The 16,091-nt window shown below is 34.4% G+C and overlaps 3 protein-coding genes across 4 annotated transcripts; 1 reads left to right on the top strand and 2 right to left on the bottom strand.

Annotated features, from left to right (window-relative positions):
• Window positions 1-1,771: 1,771 nt before the first annotated feature.
• LOC140971890 (auxin-induced protein PCNT115-like) lies at window positions 1,772-5,076 on the top strand. The gene is made up of 5 exons (XM_073434420.1): window positions 1,772-2,055; window positions 3,341-3,538; window positions 3,661-3,833; window positions 4,069-4,171; window positions 4,924-5,076. The coding sequence occupies exons 1-5, from the start codon at window positions 1,822-1,824 to the stop codon at window positions 5,074-5,076; spliced, it is 861 nt and encodes a 286-aa protein (XP_073290521.1). The 5' UTR covers window positions 1,772-1,821.
• A 109-nt stretch (window positions 5,077-5,185) lies between these two features.
• LOC140964275 (oil body-associated protein 1A-like) lies at window positions 5,186-6,893 on the bottom strand. The gene is made up of 3 exons (XM_073423912.1): window positions 6,593-6,893; window positions 5,966-6,369; window positions 5,186-5,545 (listed from the first exon to the last, which is right to left on the bottom strand). The coding sequence occupies exons 1-3, from the start codon at window positions 6,727-6,729 to the stop codon at window positions 5,367-5,369; spliced, it is 720 nt and encodes a 239-aa protein (XP_073280013.1). The 5' UTR covers window positions 6,730-6,893; the 3' UTR covers window positions 5,186-5,366.
• A 2,899-nt stretch (window positions 6,894-9,792) lies between these two features.
• Window positions 9,793-15,974, bottom strand: LOC140964261 (5-oxoprolinase 1). Of its 2 annotated transcripts, XM_073423900.1 has the most exons (3): window positions 15,855-15,955; window positions 14,511-14,634; window positions 9,793-13,915 (listed from the first exon to the last, which is right to left on the bottom strand). In XM_073423900.1, the coding sequence occupies exon 3, from the start codon at window positions 13,823-13,825 to the stop codon at window positions 10,019-10,021; it is 3,807 nt and encodes a 1,268-aa protein (XP_073280001.1). In that variant the 5' UTR covers window positions 13,826-13,915; window positions 14,511-14,634; window positions 15,855-15,955; the 3' UTR covers window positions 9,793-10,018. The 2 variants fall into 2 exon arrangements, with proteins under 2 accessions (XP_073280001.1, XP_073279994.1); XM_073423893.1 differs by lacking the exon at window positions 14,511-14,634 and having other exon boundaries at window positions 15,855-15,974.
• Window positions 15,975-16,091: the final 117 nt, after the last annotated feature.

Here is a 16,091-nt window from a genome sequence, read left to right as displayed (position 1 = left end):
CGGTTTTCATATGATTTCCGTCGCTAATGTTTTACGAAAAATAAAAAAAATTACAATCTTTGTCATAATAATAATATTTATAATCTTTAACTCTTAGAATTTAAGCTAAATTAATTTGTGGAAGAGAGAAAAATTTTGTGTAAGGAAGAAAAATTTATTGTGTGAAGAAAACTGAACAAGGACGCGGATATTTGTAAACAATTTGCGACGATTTTTGTGTTAACTGTCGCTATTAGCGACGGTTTTGGCACAAACCGTCGCTAATAGCAACGGCTTTTATTAAAATGTCGCTAATTTTAAATTAGTGAAAGTTTATATCGTCTCTAATTTAAATTTGCGACGATGTTTATTAAATCCGTCGCTAAATGTAGCGACGGTTGTCGCTAATTTAAAATTAGCGACTGTTTTACGAAACCGTCGCTATATTTAGTGATGGTTTTACCGTCGCTAATTTAAAAATGCGACGATTTTTTTACAACCGTCGCTAAATAACAAAAATCGTCGCTAATTTTACCGTTGTCTTTGATATATCTAACAACGGTTTTTAAAAAATCGTTGTCTTTGAACGAGTTTTTTTAGGCTACGACATCGGTTTTTGTTGAAACCGTTGTTAACCCGAATCAATTGGGACCGTTGAAGGCAAAGCCGACCTTGAGATAATCACAACGGTTTCAACAAAAATCGTTGTATTTGATGTGTTGTTGAATGTGTATTTTCTTGTAGTGAAAATATCGAATTATGTAGAAAATTCTAAGATTCTTAAACATAAAATCGTGAAAATAAGTGGAATGAAGGGACTAGCTGGTAGATAGATCAATGAACTTTGACCGATCAAATTATAGATTTAATTAGGGATTATCTCAAGGTCGGCTTTGCCTTCAACGGTCCCAATTGATTCGGGACCATGGCGTCTACATCGAACTGAAATTTGGTCAACACGTACATAATAATAGACTGAACCCAATTTAAAGTATGGAGATTGGGTTTTGTGTTTTTATTGATCAATTTTGGAAGTCCAACAGAAGTTGTATTTTTTTTTTTTTGGTAATTCTCTTTTGCGACGTTCTTACGAATTTTTATCTGTGAGATGAGTCAAACCTACCGATATTCACAATAAAAAGTAATATTTTTAGCATAAAAAGTAATACTTTTTCATAGATAACCCAAATAAAGACCCGTATCACAAAATACGACCCGTGAGACCGTCTCACACAATTTTTTGCCAAAGTTTTAAACTTTGTGAAATAATTCCAAATTTTTATTAGAGAACCAAAAACTAAAGTAAGCACATTTACATGTTTCGTTTTAAATCCTTAAAAAATTCAGAGTTGGTATATTTTATTAACAAAATAGTTATTGGGTTATATTTATTATTTAAAAAAAGTATTTTTTGAAATATAATATTATTACATAGTTAAACAATTTTCTAAATTTGTAATTGGCTATACTTGAAAAACTCAAAAAATAATAATAAATAATTATTATGAGACTTGAATACCGATTTGACACAATCCAAGCCACTAGCATACAAAATTGAAAAAAATAATTTCCTTTCTCAATAATGTCATATTATATTATTTTAATATTTTATTATGACATTTCATATTCATAGAAACGTCGGTATAATATAATGCATGCAAATATATCCTCAATAAATTCGTTCTGCACACTGCCGCCAGATACTATTTGCTTCAAAATTGAATTATTGAAGTTCTTTTGAAATATTTTTTTTTACAAAAAAGTGCAAATCTTCTTGACATTATATATAGCTCGGAGAAGGGAGACGAATTTAGTTTCAAAACAAAAGGTGGTAAGAAGAAAATGGCTTTGCGTATGACGATGACAATGCCCGTGCCGAGGATCCAATTGGGCTCGAATGGCTTGGAGGTATCGAAAATCGGGTTGGGATGCGTCGGCATGTCTGCGACATATGGTCCACCCAAGCCCGAGCCTGAAATGATCAAGCTCATCCACCACGCCATCGATTCCGGTGTCACTTTTTTCGACACGTCGGATTTCTACGGGCCATACACCAACGAGATTTTGTTAGGCAAGGTGAGCTGCCCGCCCGCCCTTTCCCTATGGTTTGTTTTTTTTGTTTATTTGAGGTTTCATTGTCTATTATTGAATTTTATGAATTTAAGAGATACGTTTGTTTGTTTGTTTTTTTTGTTATTTCAGATTTTTAAAAAAATTTTTTTAAAAAAATTTGCTTTTAATTTTGCAAAAGTAAAATACATTTGATAAAATCATGTTAAAAAAACAATTATTAAAATTAAATAATTATGTATGGAAAAACCCACCCTCATATTGTAGTATTAGAGTAAATATAATTTTTTAAAAATTATCATTCCTCGATAAATGTGTTGATATTATGGCCAATATCGATGACAATGAATCAGGTTTGGGTGAGATTCCATATACTGTACCAACTTATCTATTTTATTATATTCATATGCATCCTCGTACTCATCCTATATCCGTTGAAGGATTGAATATCTATATCTTACATAAATATCAAATTACTATCTATAATTACATTTTCTCAAATTTGAATTATTTTGAATAAGATATTAATATTTACTAAATTCTTGAGAATAATGATGATTTTTTTAATAAAAATTAGCAAATTAAACTTTATATTAATTATCCTAACATCATTATCTAACAAAAATAATATCAGTTTTATACTAATAATTTTTTTCATTTCATCCAATTAAACAAAAATAAATGAGAATTAACTTCATAACCGAAAAATCATATATATATTTAATCAGATATTCGGGTCGGGAATGAGTAGGATTATGTATGACTCGCCTCTATCCTTACACCCGATTACCCATTTATTTAATCGGATAAAAATTCTCTTCTCCTCTATTCGAACCTGATATTGAATTCTCCATCAAGCCCTTGTGACCAGTAACCGTCTAACCGAGCCCAAGCTAACAATTTGGTGGGTTCCGTTAGGACCCTATTATTTGGTATTTTTTTATTTTTATATTTTTTTCTATAATTTTTAATATTTCTAAAAGAAAAATAATTCATACATCTTTTTTTATTATTATAAGAAATTCATAATTTTGAACAAAGACAGATTTTGATGTAAATAAATATTTGTCTGTCTTATTTATTTTTATTAATTTAGTACTAACGATGATGAATTTCAAATATACTCAATATCATACTCGATATTAATGTATTTAATTGGATTTTCAATGAGGCATGTGTAATTTATACACTTATATATATGTGTGGATTATATTTACATAATTATATATTTTTTCTTATTTTGTGACCATTGAAATTAAATATACTTTATTCTAAAAATTTATTTATTTAGGCTTTTAAAGGAATGAGAGAGAAAGTAGAGGTAGCTACTAAATTTGGGGTACGTTTGAAGGATGATAAATTGGAAATTCAAGGCCATCCCAGATATGTAAGGGAAGCATGTGAGGCGAGCTTGAGACGTCTTGATATCGATTGCATTGATCTCTATTATGTTCATCGGATCGATATTCAAGTGCCCATCGAAGTCACGGTTCGTCACTCGTAAACTCGACTCGACTCAACTCGACTCGACTTTTTTTTATTTATTTTTTCTAGTTCTACATAATATCCTACTACTCATCACTAAATTTGTTTGTGCATGCTTTTCCTAAGATGTGGGAACTCAAGAAACTTGTCGAAGAGGGGAAAATTAAACACATTGGGCTATCGGAGGCATCGGCTTCAACCATCAGAAGGGCTCATTCTGTCCATCATTTGACGGCTGTTCAGACAGAGTGGTCTTTGTGGTCTAGAGATTTAGAAGAACAAATTGTTCCCACTTGCAGGTACAAAATAGGAAAAATGAGCAAATTTGTCAAGTACAAGATGAGTAAGACAATTTTGACAACAAAAAATAGGGAGAGAAAAACATTATTAAAAAAAATAGTTTTCACTATAATAATAATAATAATAATAATAATAATGTATAATGTATTTACATATTATAAGTTGATTTAATTTATAATATTTGGAGTGGTTCACATTTAGATTTATTAATATATTTAGATAATTGGTTTTTAGGGAGCTTGGTATTGGGATTGTGGCTTACAGTCCTCTTGGGCGTGGTTTTCTTGCGGCTGGTCCTAGCTTCATTCAGGATTTGGCAGAGAGTGATTTTCGTAAGGTTTGTCAATTGTTTATTGTCAAGTGCTGGCAAAGATTATATATTGAGATGATTTTAATTATATATATACATATTTTCGTGACGGCGGACATAGATTCGCCCACTATTGCTATCGACAAAGATTGCATGAGACTCTCCCACTATTACTACAAAAAAAAAAACTTGCCCATTTCCTTCTCTGCTATTACTGCAGTGGCGGAGCCATGTTTTCATTTCTATCCGGACTATAATTTTCTAAACTATGATTGAGCTAATATTGACATATAGAGCCACCGGACTACTAAAAAATAAGACAAAATTTTATGTATAAAAAATATCGGAAAAAAACAAGTCACCCAGAACAACACATAGCTCCGCCCGTGGCTATTAGTAAAATAAGCAACTTCCTGCTATTAACGTCGGATTCTGTATATAGATATATATTTTTCAAAATCCAATTATAACCACTTCATTTAAGCTCTTTCTAAAAATATTTTTCTAAATTATACCAATGTCATTATACTTTCATTTCACTTACTTTATGTAAACTATTGACCTTTCGGGTTAAGCTAGTGTTCAATGAACCTCACTAAGAAAGTTTCTTACAACAAGGCTTCTAGAAAGTTATTGTTGGAGAGCGCTTCGCATTACGTCAATCTTGTCCCTGGCTAAAAAATATTTATTAATAAAGAGGAATTTGTGCGACATTAAAAAGAGTGCGAATAGTATTTCAATTTCTCCACATTGTACTGATAAAATTTTCAAATATTCAGAGATTTCCAAGATTCAAGAAGCAAAATCTTGAGCAAAACAAGCATATATACAACCGCATTTGCGAAATGGCAGAGAGAAAAGGATGCACCGCCGCTCAACTAGCACTAGCATGGGTTCTTGAATCCGAATCTTATGATGTGCGCCAAGCGTAATATGTTTTCAGCAAGGTTTATTTCATGTGTAATGCTTATGAAACTATTGAGTTTAGCAAAGTTCTGTTGTTATTTGTATTGGAATTATACACCCTGGAAATGTAGTGCATTTACAGAAGTTTGTTTCTTTTCATATGCAAACATATACACTCGTACGTTAATTACAAGTCATACTTCTTCATATGCTGATTTTCATTTTCATCAATTTCCCTGTTGAGCAACCTATATACATGCCCAAGAACAAAACAACAGGGACTCGACACAGAAGTACCAAGCACAGCTATGTAAAATTAGACGAAGATCCTAGCTGTTGATCCAGTAGCCGGATTGCAATCGACCTGCTTGAGCACCGTCCGAAGCCCTTGTCCACCCCCATTCGCCATCGGATCTATCCCGCCAGCAGGGCCCTCCATGTACGCCCGATTCTCCCTCTCTTTTGCGAATGAAACGTTGTAGCGCTTCTCGACATCTGGCATCGGACATATGTATCAACCTCTTAGAATAATCAAATTGCAACACAAACAATGTGCATCTAATTAGAGTATAGAATTACAAGTTCACAGACAGCATCAATCGGGTATGTCTCCACCTAAGAATGTTGTTCCAATACGAATTGGAAGCTCACCGTTTGTATCCTAATAAATTATTTCCAAGGCCTAATCGTACCCCAAAAAAACACAATTGTTCTCATTTGATGGGGAGATATTTCTTTAATATCACTTCGAACTGAATCTTAATAAAGATTCCATGAAAGAACTGACCGAATTGCAATCGAAATCGGATAGCTAATCTTGTTCTAAACTGATATATCATGGCTATATCCTTCAAACATCCAATATGGGACACCGAAATGAAATGCAGACGGTACTAAATCGAAACAATATAATACCTTGGGCAAGGTTGTCATTAAGCTGGCCATCTCTAGTGAGAGCCATCATAATTTGTGGGATCCCAAGAGGCAGATCGTCGCCTCTATCCACCTGCCAAAAGTGGATCACCTTCCCATAAGTCTTGCACACGTTTTCGAGGTCCTGTCGCTGTACCGGCCCGGGGACGGTGGGCAAGAAAAGCAAGCCACTCTTGACCTCGTACTCGTGGGAGTGCCAAAGCCTCTTCTCTTCCTCGGGTAAAGTCGAGAACAGATCCTTCGACACGACGTACTCGAGCCCGATCAGACGGGCATTGTCGCCTTCCCCGTCGTATATCAAACACTGCCTGAATTCCTCGTTCTGGTGCCCACAGAAATGGTGCGCCTCCACTTGTCGAGTCATGTCGTGCGCGTAGAAATGAAATCTAAATACTCAAGATTATGAGTTAAATGGCCAGAATCAAATTCTTGACATAGAATACTTTCGTGTACAATTTGTTTTCATGTTATCTCAAGCGGATCAAACTTTATGAATATTTTTCTAAAAGGGTCCAAGAAAATGTTACACACTGAATCAAATTCAGGTTACTGTAAAATTCACCAGTTTAGAAGAGATTAACTACAAGGATTTAAGTAAAAGGGAGTTACGCGCAGAGGTGCTGGTGGATCTTGTTGACAGGGCCAAAGCCTTGAATGGCGGCGGTGGCCTTCTCAAGAAGGGCGGTTGAAGTCTGCGTTGGCTCGCCGGGGACTTCGGGATGAGTCGGAATGTTCACTCCTTCCATGGCTACAGCAGCTTAATCAACTGTATTCTGCGAAACCGATTTCAAGATTTTTTTTTCCTGTAAAATTTCTTGATCTTTGTTTTATTTATTGATGTTTAAGATTTATATACGATTTTTGAATATTGATAAATTCATGCAGACTGACGCGTGGGGACAGATGGCGGCTGGAATCCCGAGTTAGGCTGATTAGGTGTTTCGTCTGGGCTGACTCTACGAGAGAGTGCTTGTATTCTGCATAAAATAGATTTCGTTTTTTTCTTCCTTTTTTTGGAAATATAGATGTTTTTGTAATTTAGTACAAAATATAATTTTTTTACATTAAAAAATTTAATTCTCGTCTCAAACTTGATATCTTGACACTAGAATATAAATGTCGGCTTTACTTGTTCATTAAATAAATTAATATGTCTATTATAAGACAGTCTCAAATATCTTTATTCGTAAGATAGGTCAATCATGTTCATATTTACGATAAATAATATTTTTGATATAAAAAATAATATTTTTATTAATAATTTAAATAAAAATTTATCTCATAAAATTGATTTATCGTATTATCTTTTTATGTGAACAGTAAGAAGATTTTAATTTAATTATTGTTGAATAACAAAATTAGGCGGAAATGAAACGGGCGGTTGCACGTGGATCATTTACAATTGGAAGGCCCTTGTGTTTTTTAAAAAACAAAGTTTAAAAAATTATATTTTTAAGATAAATTTAATATTCACAACTTTAGGTCTTTGGAACCGAATCAATTTCAGACGATCAATGTTTGAATTGATTTTAAAATTAATCAAACCGTAAAAATTAGTATGATTCGAGATTTAGATAAAAATAAAATAATTCAAATCAAACAGATCCAAGTGATAAAATTAATATATAAGATTGATTACATGATAAATTTTATTAGACATTCGAATATTTTATTTGATTTTTAATTTGTATTCTATCATTAGCCAAGCTTTGTAACAATCCAATTTGATTGATAATTTATTTATTACAAATTTAGCTTAAATAAACATAATTACAATCCTAAAAGTTTAAATTTATTTTAATAAATTTACAAAATTATATAATCTCCATAAGTATCTAATGTATGGTTATTACTTATAATTACTATAGTCCATGAGCAAATAATATGTTTTCTCAATCTCTATCAAATGTCAATTGCTACTTTACTCAAATTACAATATTTTGTGTATTAATTTATTATAAAACCTAAATATTAAAATTAGTCATCCAAATCAGACCAAACCGAATAAAAATTCATGGTTTGGTTTGGTTGAGTAATAAAAAAATAGTAGGAATCTTGTGAGACGGTCTTACGAATCTTTATAACGTGTCTACCCTACCGATATTCACAATAAAAAGTAATGCTCTTAGCATAAAAAGTAATATTTTTTCATGGATGACCCAAATAAGAGATCTGACTCACAAAATACGACCCGTGAGACCGTTTCACACAAATTTTTGCCATAAAAAAACATTGTTTGGTTCAAAATTTTATCTAGAAAATGTTAAATTATTAATTCATTTTGTATTTTAAAGATGCATTTATTATCCATGACATTTTACTGAAGTAGAGATTTTTAAACGTTTATTATAATTTTTTTGTGACTCATTATAATTTAATTTAAATAAGAACTTTAATTATGATACCAAAACAATGTTCCATGCAAGCTCAAACAAAAGGTTTCCTTTTTTTTTTTTTTTTTTTNAAAAATTTATCTCATAAAATTGATTTATCGTATTATCTTTTTATGTGAACAGTAAGAAGATTTTAATTTAATTATTGTTGAATAACAAAATTAGGCGGAAATGAAACGGGCGGTTGCACGTGGATCATTTACAATTGGAAGGCCCTTGTGTTTTTTAAAAAACAAAGTTTAAAAAATTATATTTTTAAGATAAATTTAATATTCACAACTTTAGGTCTTTGGAACCGAATCAATTTCAGACGATCAATGTTTGAATTGATTTTAAAATTAATCAAACCGTAAAAATTAGTATGATTCGAGATTTAGATAAAAATAAAATAATTCAAATCAAACAGATCCAAGTGATAAAATTAATATATAAGATTGATTACATGATAAATTTTATTAGACATTCGAATATTTTATTTGATTTTTAATTTGTATTCTATCATTAGCCAAGCTTTGTAACAATCCAATTTGATTGATAATTTATTTATTACAAATTTAGCTTAAATAAACATAATTACAATCCTAAAAGTTTAAATTTATTTTAATAAATTTACAAAATTATATAATCTCCATAAGTATCTAATGTATGGTTATTACTTATAATTACTATAGTCCATGAGCAAATAATATGTTTTCTCAATCTCTATCAAATGTCAATTGCTACTTTACTCAAATTACAATATTTTGTGTATTAATTTATTATAAAACCTAAATATTAAAATTAGTCATCCAAATCAGACCAAACCGAATAAAAATTCATGGTTTGGTTTGGTTGAGTAATAAAAAAATAGTAGGAATCTTGTGAGACGGTCTTACGAATCTTTATAACGTGTCTACCCTACCGATATTCACAATAAAAAGTAATGCTCTTAGCATAAAAAGTAATATTTTTTCATGGATGACCAAAATAAGAGATCCGACTCACAAAATACGACCCGTGAGACCGTTTCACACAAGTTTTTGCCATAAAAAAACATAGTTTGGTTCAAAATTTTATCTAGAAAATGTTAAATTATTAAATCATTTTGTATTTTAAAGATGCATTTATTATGCATGACATTTTACTAAAGTTGAGATTTTTTAACGTTTATTATAATTTTTTTGTGACTCATTATAATTTAATCTAAATAAGAACTTTAATTATGATACCAAAACAATGTTCCATGCAAGCTCAAACAAAAGGTTTCCATTTATTTATTTATTTTTTTTACTTTTTTGCATTTTTCGAAATCTATTATATCACAGCCATGGACAGAAAAGGAAAGACAGGAAAAGAACTAATTTTCCTTGATGATGCAGGTAGGAAAGAAAATGGATGAGGGAAACAGTGTTGATTACTAATGTGAATAAAATGGTGAACAAACCAAATAATATATATTTCTGTGTGTGTGTAGGAAACTCATTAGTCTTCAGTAATAAGATTTCTATGCTAAACTCACCATTATTTGCAGGGAAAAACAACATATTGGAAAGAGAAGTAAATTTATTGTTCGATCCTTACATGAAACAGACAGGGGAAAGGGTTGCCATCCCCACTTATTGGTATTCTCCCACTTCTTTCAAAAAGATTTTAAGAAACTGCTTCAGAATGAGCCCCAACCACCACCACCAGGAGTTAAAATCTGGAGAATTTCCCCAGCTTGGACCTCAACTGTGTTTTTCCCTCCAAGAAAAACCTTCCGCTTGTCTTTCGTGATAAGATAATTTGCCCCACGAGCTCCATCTTTCCCTCCTTTTAGTCCCCTCGGGGCATGTACACGCCTTTCTGAAAGAATGCTAACGACGACGGGGCGTCGGAATTCTATCTCCCGAACAATTCCATCACCTCCTCGATGAAATCCTGTACCACCACTACCCTCTCTCAACTCAAATGTATGAAGCAGAACTGGATATCTTTGCTCGAAAATCTCGGGATCAGTCATACGAGTGTTAGTCATGTGGCACTGGACTCCACTAGTACCGTCCCAGGTTGGACCAGCCCCGCATCCACCACCGATTGTCTCGTAGTAGCCAAAAGTATTGTCCCCAAAGGTTAAGTTATTCATGCAACCCTGAGAGCAAGCACAAGCTTGAAAGGCAGTAAGAATCACATCAGTTATCCTCTGAGAAGTTAATACGTTACCTCCGACAACTGCTGCCTTGTCACTTGGCGATAGAAAAGAACCAGGAGGAATGTATATCTTTACAGGAGCTAAGCACCCTTGATTAAGAGGGATGTCGACATCCACCAAACTGCGTAGACAGTAAATGACAGCTGCAGCTGTTACTGCCTCTGGAGCATTCCAGTTTCCATAAACTTCTGGGCTCGTCCCAGAGAAATCAAAAATTGCTTCTCCTTTCTTGGGATCAATCGTGAGTTTCAAATGTATGACAGATCCATCGTCCATTAAATCCTCTTCTTCAATGACCACTGAATCACCATCTTGAACCTTGGCCGAGTTGGAGGAAACTCTAGCCGCGACAGACTTGAGCATTTCTCTGACCGCTCCTTCTGCATTAACCTGCACGTGGTTCATGTAAGACTGGACAGTTTCCAAACCATATTGCTGGATAAGCTCCTTAATAAGAGAAATCCCTCTTTGATTCGCAGCTACTTGCGCATGGAGATCTGATAGATTATCTTGAAGCCTTCGTGTTCCTGGGATATTATGAGCAGATTCACCAGAAGATGGAGATAGGAGAAGTTTACTGATCCCTTCTTCTTGAAAGCGTCCCTTTTCAACAAGCTTGAATGCTTTTATCGCAGCTCCTTCTTCCCATATTGATTTCGAGAATGGTGGCATGCTTCCTGGTGTAATCCCTCCAATTTCAGCATGGTGCCCTCTACTTGCAACAAAAAATACGAGCTTTCCCTTATCAAATACAGGTGTAACGACCGTTATATCTGGCAAATGGCTACCACCAGCACAAGGGTGATTGGTAACCAAAACATCTCCTTCATTTAAATTGTTGCCCCAGTACTTCAGCTGCCACTTGACTGTGCTGGACATAGCTCCTAAGTGAACAGGAACATGAGGAGCATTTGCTACTAGTCCACTATCAGGACCAAATAGAGCACAAGAAAAATCCAGTCTTTCCTTAATATTAGTTGATATCGAAGTTCTCTGCAGGGTGCGCCCCATTTGTTCAGCTATTCCCATGAATCTATGATTGAAGATTGAGAGTTGGACAACATCGGCTACGTCTTTCGCTACTTCCACAACATTATAAACCGACTCAATTTGAACCTTGATGTTACCGTATTCAGTGATAACAGCTTTGCAACCCGGTTCAACAATCACAGTGCTATTACCGTTCATAATTATTGCAGGACCGGGAATAACATGGCCAAATGCCAGGTCTTCCAGTCTGAATAGAGGTGTATTGTGCCAACCCTTACCAAAGTAAACCTTGTGGTAACTTTCTATTTTTGCGGCCCCAGAAGCAGGCTCTAGAGATTGGAGTTTAAGTATATTAGTAACTCCAATACCACGAACTCTCACATCACGTATCAGGATATTTCTGTTTTCAAGTTTAAATCCATATTCTTGTTGAAACAACTTCACAAATTCAACGGCATAATCTCCTCTAGAGCCATCTTCCTTTAACGGGCCTTTCACCATAATAGCAGTGTCTGTTCCCTCATATCTTAGATTTAAATATGTTTCGGTGGTGATATTTTCCTCTCTAAACCCTTGCATTTTCAGATTCTCTTTTACATGCTTCAACAGAGTTGCTTCTCTGTCAGACACCACTAACACCGACTCGGGACCATAAACAGCAGAATATGGCTCCTGTGCTTCTTCCACAACATCTGCCATTCCCATACCATATGCACTTAAAATCCCGCAAAATCTGTGAATTAGTACCTCTTTCATGCCCAATGATCTAGCAATAGCACAGGCATGCTGAGGACCAGCACCTCCAAAGCACGCAAGCGCATGGTTCCTTGTCTCATGGCCCTTCATTTCAGTCAATTGTCGAATAGGACGACACATGGTCTCATTGGAAACATTTATACATCCCTGGGCAATTTCTTCTACTGTCATATCTGTCGCTCCAGGATCTTGGCTCTTTCTGTAGACATTAATTTGCTTTGCAAGTTTCTCAAATTCACATATAGTTGCATTGAGGTCCAGTGGTTGATCCTCATTCGGGCCAAATATTGATGGGAAGTAATCAGGAATTACATATCCCAGGACAAGATTTGCATCAGTGACCGCCAGTTCCCCTCCCTTACGATAGCAAACTGGGCCTGGATGGGCACCTACTGATTCTGGTCCCACCCTGAAAGCTCCAAATTGGAATTTTAACTTCGATCCACCGCCAGCAGCAACGGTGTTTATCTCTAGCTGATGTGCTTGAATTATTACACCTGCCAGTTGGGTTTCTATAACTTGTTCGTAGCTTCCAGCATACCGGCTCACATCGGTAGATGTACCACCCATATCAAAACCAATAAGGGGCTTATCTGTTTCAATCTCGAAAAGGGTTTGTGAGTATCCAACAACCCCACCTGCAGGACCAGATAAAACGGCTTTGTGACCTGAAAATCTACTTTCTGGGGCCAGTCCACCATCTGATTGCATGAACAAGACATTCAGTTTTTCTCGACCTTCATCAAACTTTGAAATAAACCCAGACAAATATTCTTTAATAACTGGAGTCAGGTATGCGTCCACACATGCTGTGAAACCCCGAGGGACTGCTCGAACCATCGGAGTCAAAGTAGATGACAGTGAAACATGCCTGAACCCCAAACTCATCGCCAACTTTTCGACCAATATTTCATGGTGTGGATAAGTGTAAGAATGCATCAACACCACAGCTAAGCAGCTAACACCTCTTTTCAGTAGACCTTTAAGCAAAGGCTTGACAACTTCCTCATCAGGGGGCTTCACAACCCTGACAAGCTCACCAGAAACACCCTGAACAATTGATCCAGAAGAATCTGATTTTACTTTCTCCTCATCAAGAACAAGCTCAACTCTCTCATCAATTTCTAAAACTTCTTCATATAGATTTGATGGTTTTGATACAGTCAGATCGAAGATACTTGGCCTGGCCTGGTTGCCAATCTGCAGAAGATCCCTGAATCCCCGGGTCACACAGAGTGCAATTCTTTCCCCTTTCCTCTCTAATAAAGCATTTGTTGCCACAGTGGTTCCCATCCTTATCCATTCAATATTATCTGTGGGGACTTTAGCACTTCGAGGTATTTTTTCTCCAGTAAAATCTTCAAGAATCCTCCTAATTCCTTCTACCGGAGCATCATCATAGTTAGCTGGATCCACAGATAACAGCTTCATGACTCGTCCCTCAGATAGACCAGGAATTTCAGCATAGACATCAGTGAACGTGCCTCCTCTGTCAATGCAAAATCTAAGCTTTCTTTCATCAATGCTTCCCATTAGTTTTCACCTAAGCTTGTAATCAAGCACCAAATGTTGCTTGCAAAATTAATTCAGATATATCACAGGAAGAATTTCGAATACTGAAACCTGTCAAAATAGTGCAATAAGAAATTATGAAAAAATAAACAAGAAAAAGTAATATGCGTATAAAAGCCTAACACAAAAGTGTGAATCTTGCTGAGAAACAAAGCAGTGATAAAGTGAAATAAATTAAAGAAACTATGAGGCACAACGCAAATTTAATAATACTGCATCAAAATGATTCAGGCATAAGAATTGCATAAGCAGGGAAACATTGGGTCCATCAATTGCTTATGGAGTATCAAGCTCAGAACATTTCTACAATTCGAATATACTATTTATTTCATTGCCTTCCATCAATTTGAACAGAAAAGAAATGACAAAGCTGCGATAACAAGATTAGTTCAAAAAGATTGGAATACATACTTTCTCACATACTACTTTCTGCTCATGAAACATATCAAGGAATCAGGAACTTATTATCATATAACATGTTTCGTAATTTTAACTGATTCCATCAACCTCTACACCAAGCTATGTTATTTCAAAATGATAAAGAAAATAAATGGTTGCTGGTGTTATGCTAGATATTTTTGAGATGCTATGGCAGTACAAGAAGATTAAATGGAATTACTCATTTTATGTAACTACTTTTAATCACCTATTTAAACATAAAAGCGTCAAATCCTTGTCCCTCAAGCTCCTTATGTTTTAGTTCAAAAGAAAATCCTCCAATTACTACTTACAGTTACAGATCCTCAGCCCTGTAACAATCTCAAGAAGATCTACACAAAAACCTTTAATGATAGTCAAGTAGCCAAACGTAGGACAACTCATCAAATCTCAACAGCACAAATGAAATGAATAAATAGTAATCTTCCTCAAAACCCAAAATTTATAAGCATAAATTTATTGTTGAAAGTTTACGTGTTGTATTCATCAATAGGCTTAACTCTTTCATTAAAGTAGCCAAGGCTGTCTTGGTGAAACACAAAGCCAAGATTTAGAATCTGAAAATAGAAAAAAATTAAAGGCAAAGCATACAGCCTGAAAAATTTCAAAACAGCATTTTATAGGAAGAAAAAAAAAGGAGCGTAGATTCAGATCGGTCATAATGCTTTCCATAACATAATGAACTCCCTCATCAAATTGTTCTCAGAAAATTCATCAAGAATTTCCAAGGAAATTTTCTCAATAAAATGATGGAAAGACAACTGCATCCACACAAAAGCAATGGACCTGGGGGCAGACCAGCCACCGAGCACCATCATCCGTCCCTATGATCTATAATTTTCTTAAAATTAACGGAGCAAAAATTTATGATCCATCGATGAGCCAACTGAGTATTTTTCAGAAAATTCATCAAGAATTGACAAAAAGAATCTTCTCAATAAAATAATGGAAAGAACATGAAAAAGTGTAATATGGCTGCAATTCTTGGGAAACTTCATTGAACGTGCTTCACTAATATATTTAAACAAATGCATTAACACAAAAGCAATGGATTCAAGGGCAGACCGGGCTATCGGCATCATCAACCACCCCTATAATTGATCATTTTCTCAAAAATAACAATTAAAAAAACCTCTGATCCCCCGATGAACCAACTGAATACCCATTTTACAAAACAAATGAACATAACAAACAAAGAAAACTTAAATTACAAGAGAAGAAAACATATGTGCACTCTAAGCGCCGAAAATATTAATGAACACATGACAAATTCAACAGATGATTTCCAAACATTTCCGCAAATTCTAAGCAACTCCCAAGTAATTTCACCAAATGAACTGGAAATTTACACACACACACTAATACCCAACAATCATTTATTTAAGCATATCAAAACGCAAATTAAAAATAAACACTAATCGGGTCCACTAGATAATAAAAAAAACAAAAACATAATAATAAATTCTCAAATCGCGATAGGATCAATGGGTTTAAACATCTCAAGAAAATGTATAAGATTTATCGATTAGCTGTTAAGCTTGATTTCGGCTACCTGAGTTGATGTGTGCACCATAAAGATAGTAATGGAAGATGAGGAAGTCGAGCGAGATGATGACAGTCAACGGTGGAAGCTTAGTTCAATTCTTTGTTTCTGAGAAAATTATAATTATAATTAAAAAAAATCACCACTTCATTTTCATAATTTATTTCAATAAAATTAAATTCAGAATTTTTATTATTGGAGAGCACAAATCATCGTCCACGTAGCTTGGAACTTTGGATATATATA

This window comes from Primulina huaijiensis, chromosome 2, assembly GCF_012295235.1.
Source record: "Primulina huaijiensis isolate GDHJ02 chromosome 2, ASM1229523v2, whole genome shotgun sequence".
In the NCBI taxonomy this organism is placed as follows: domain Eukaryota; kingdom Viridiplantae; phylum Streptophyta; class Magnoliopsida; order Lamiales; family Gesneriaceae; genus Primulina; species Primulina huaijiensis.
This window is presented reverse-complemented; position numbering and strand designations above follow the sequence as displayed.

Coding starts and splice junctions, on each gene's coding strand:
- LOC140971890 (XM_073434420.1), top strand. CDS start 1,822: ATGGCTTTGCGTATGACGATGACAATGCCCGTGCCGAGGATCCAATTG. Junction 2,056..3,340: donor ACGAGATTTTGTTAGGCAAG/GTGAGCTGCCCG, acceptor TTATTTATTTAG/GCTTTTAAAGGAATGAGAGA. Junction 4,172..4,923: donor CAGAGAGTGATTTTCGTAAG/GTTTGTCAATTG, acceptor TCAAATATTCAG/AGATTTCCAAGATTCAAGAA.
- LOC140964275 (XM_073423912.1), bottom strand. CDS start 6,729: ATGGAAGGAGTGAACATTCCGACTCATCCCGAAGTCCCCGGCGAGCCA. Junction 6,370..6,592: donor ATCCACCAGCACCTCTGCGC/GTAACTCCCTTT, acceptor TTGAGTATTTAG/ATTTCATTTCTACGCGCACG. Junction 5,546..5,965: donor TAATGACAACCTTGCCCAAG/GTATTATATTGT, acceptor GTCCGATGCCAG/ATGTCGAGAAGCGCTACAAC.
- LOC140964261 (XM_073423893.1), bottom strand. CDS start 13,825: ATGGGAAGCATTGATGAAAGAAAGCTTAGATTTTGCATTGACAGAGGA.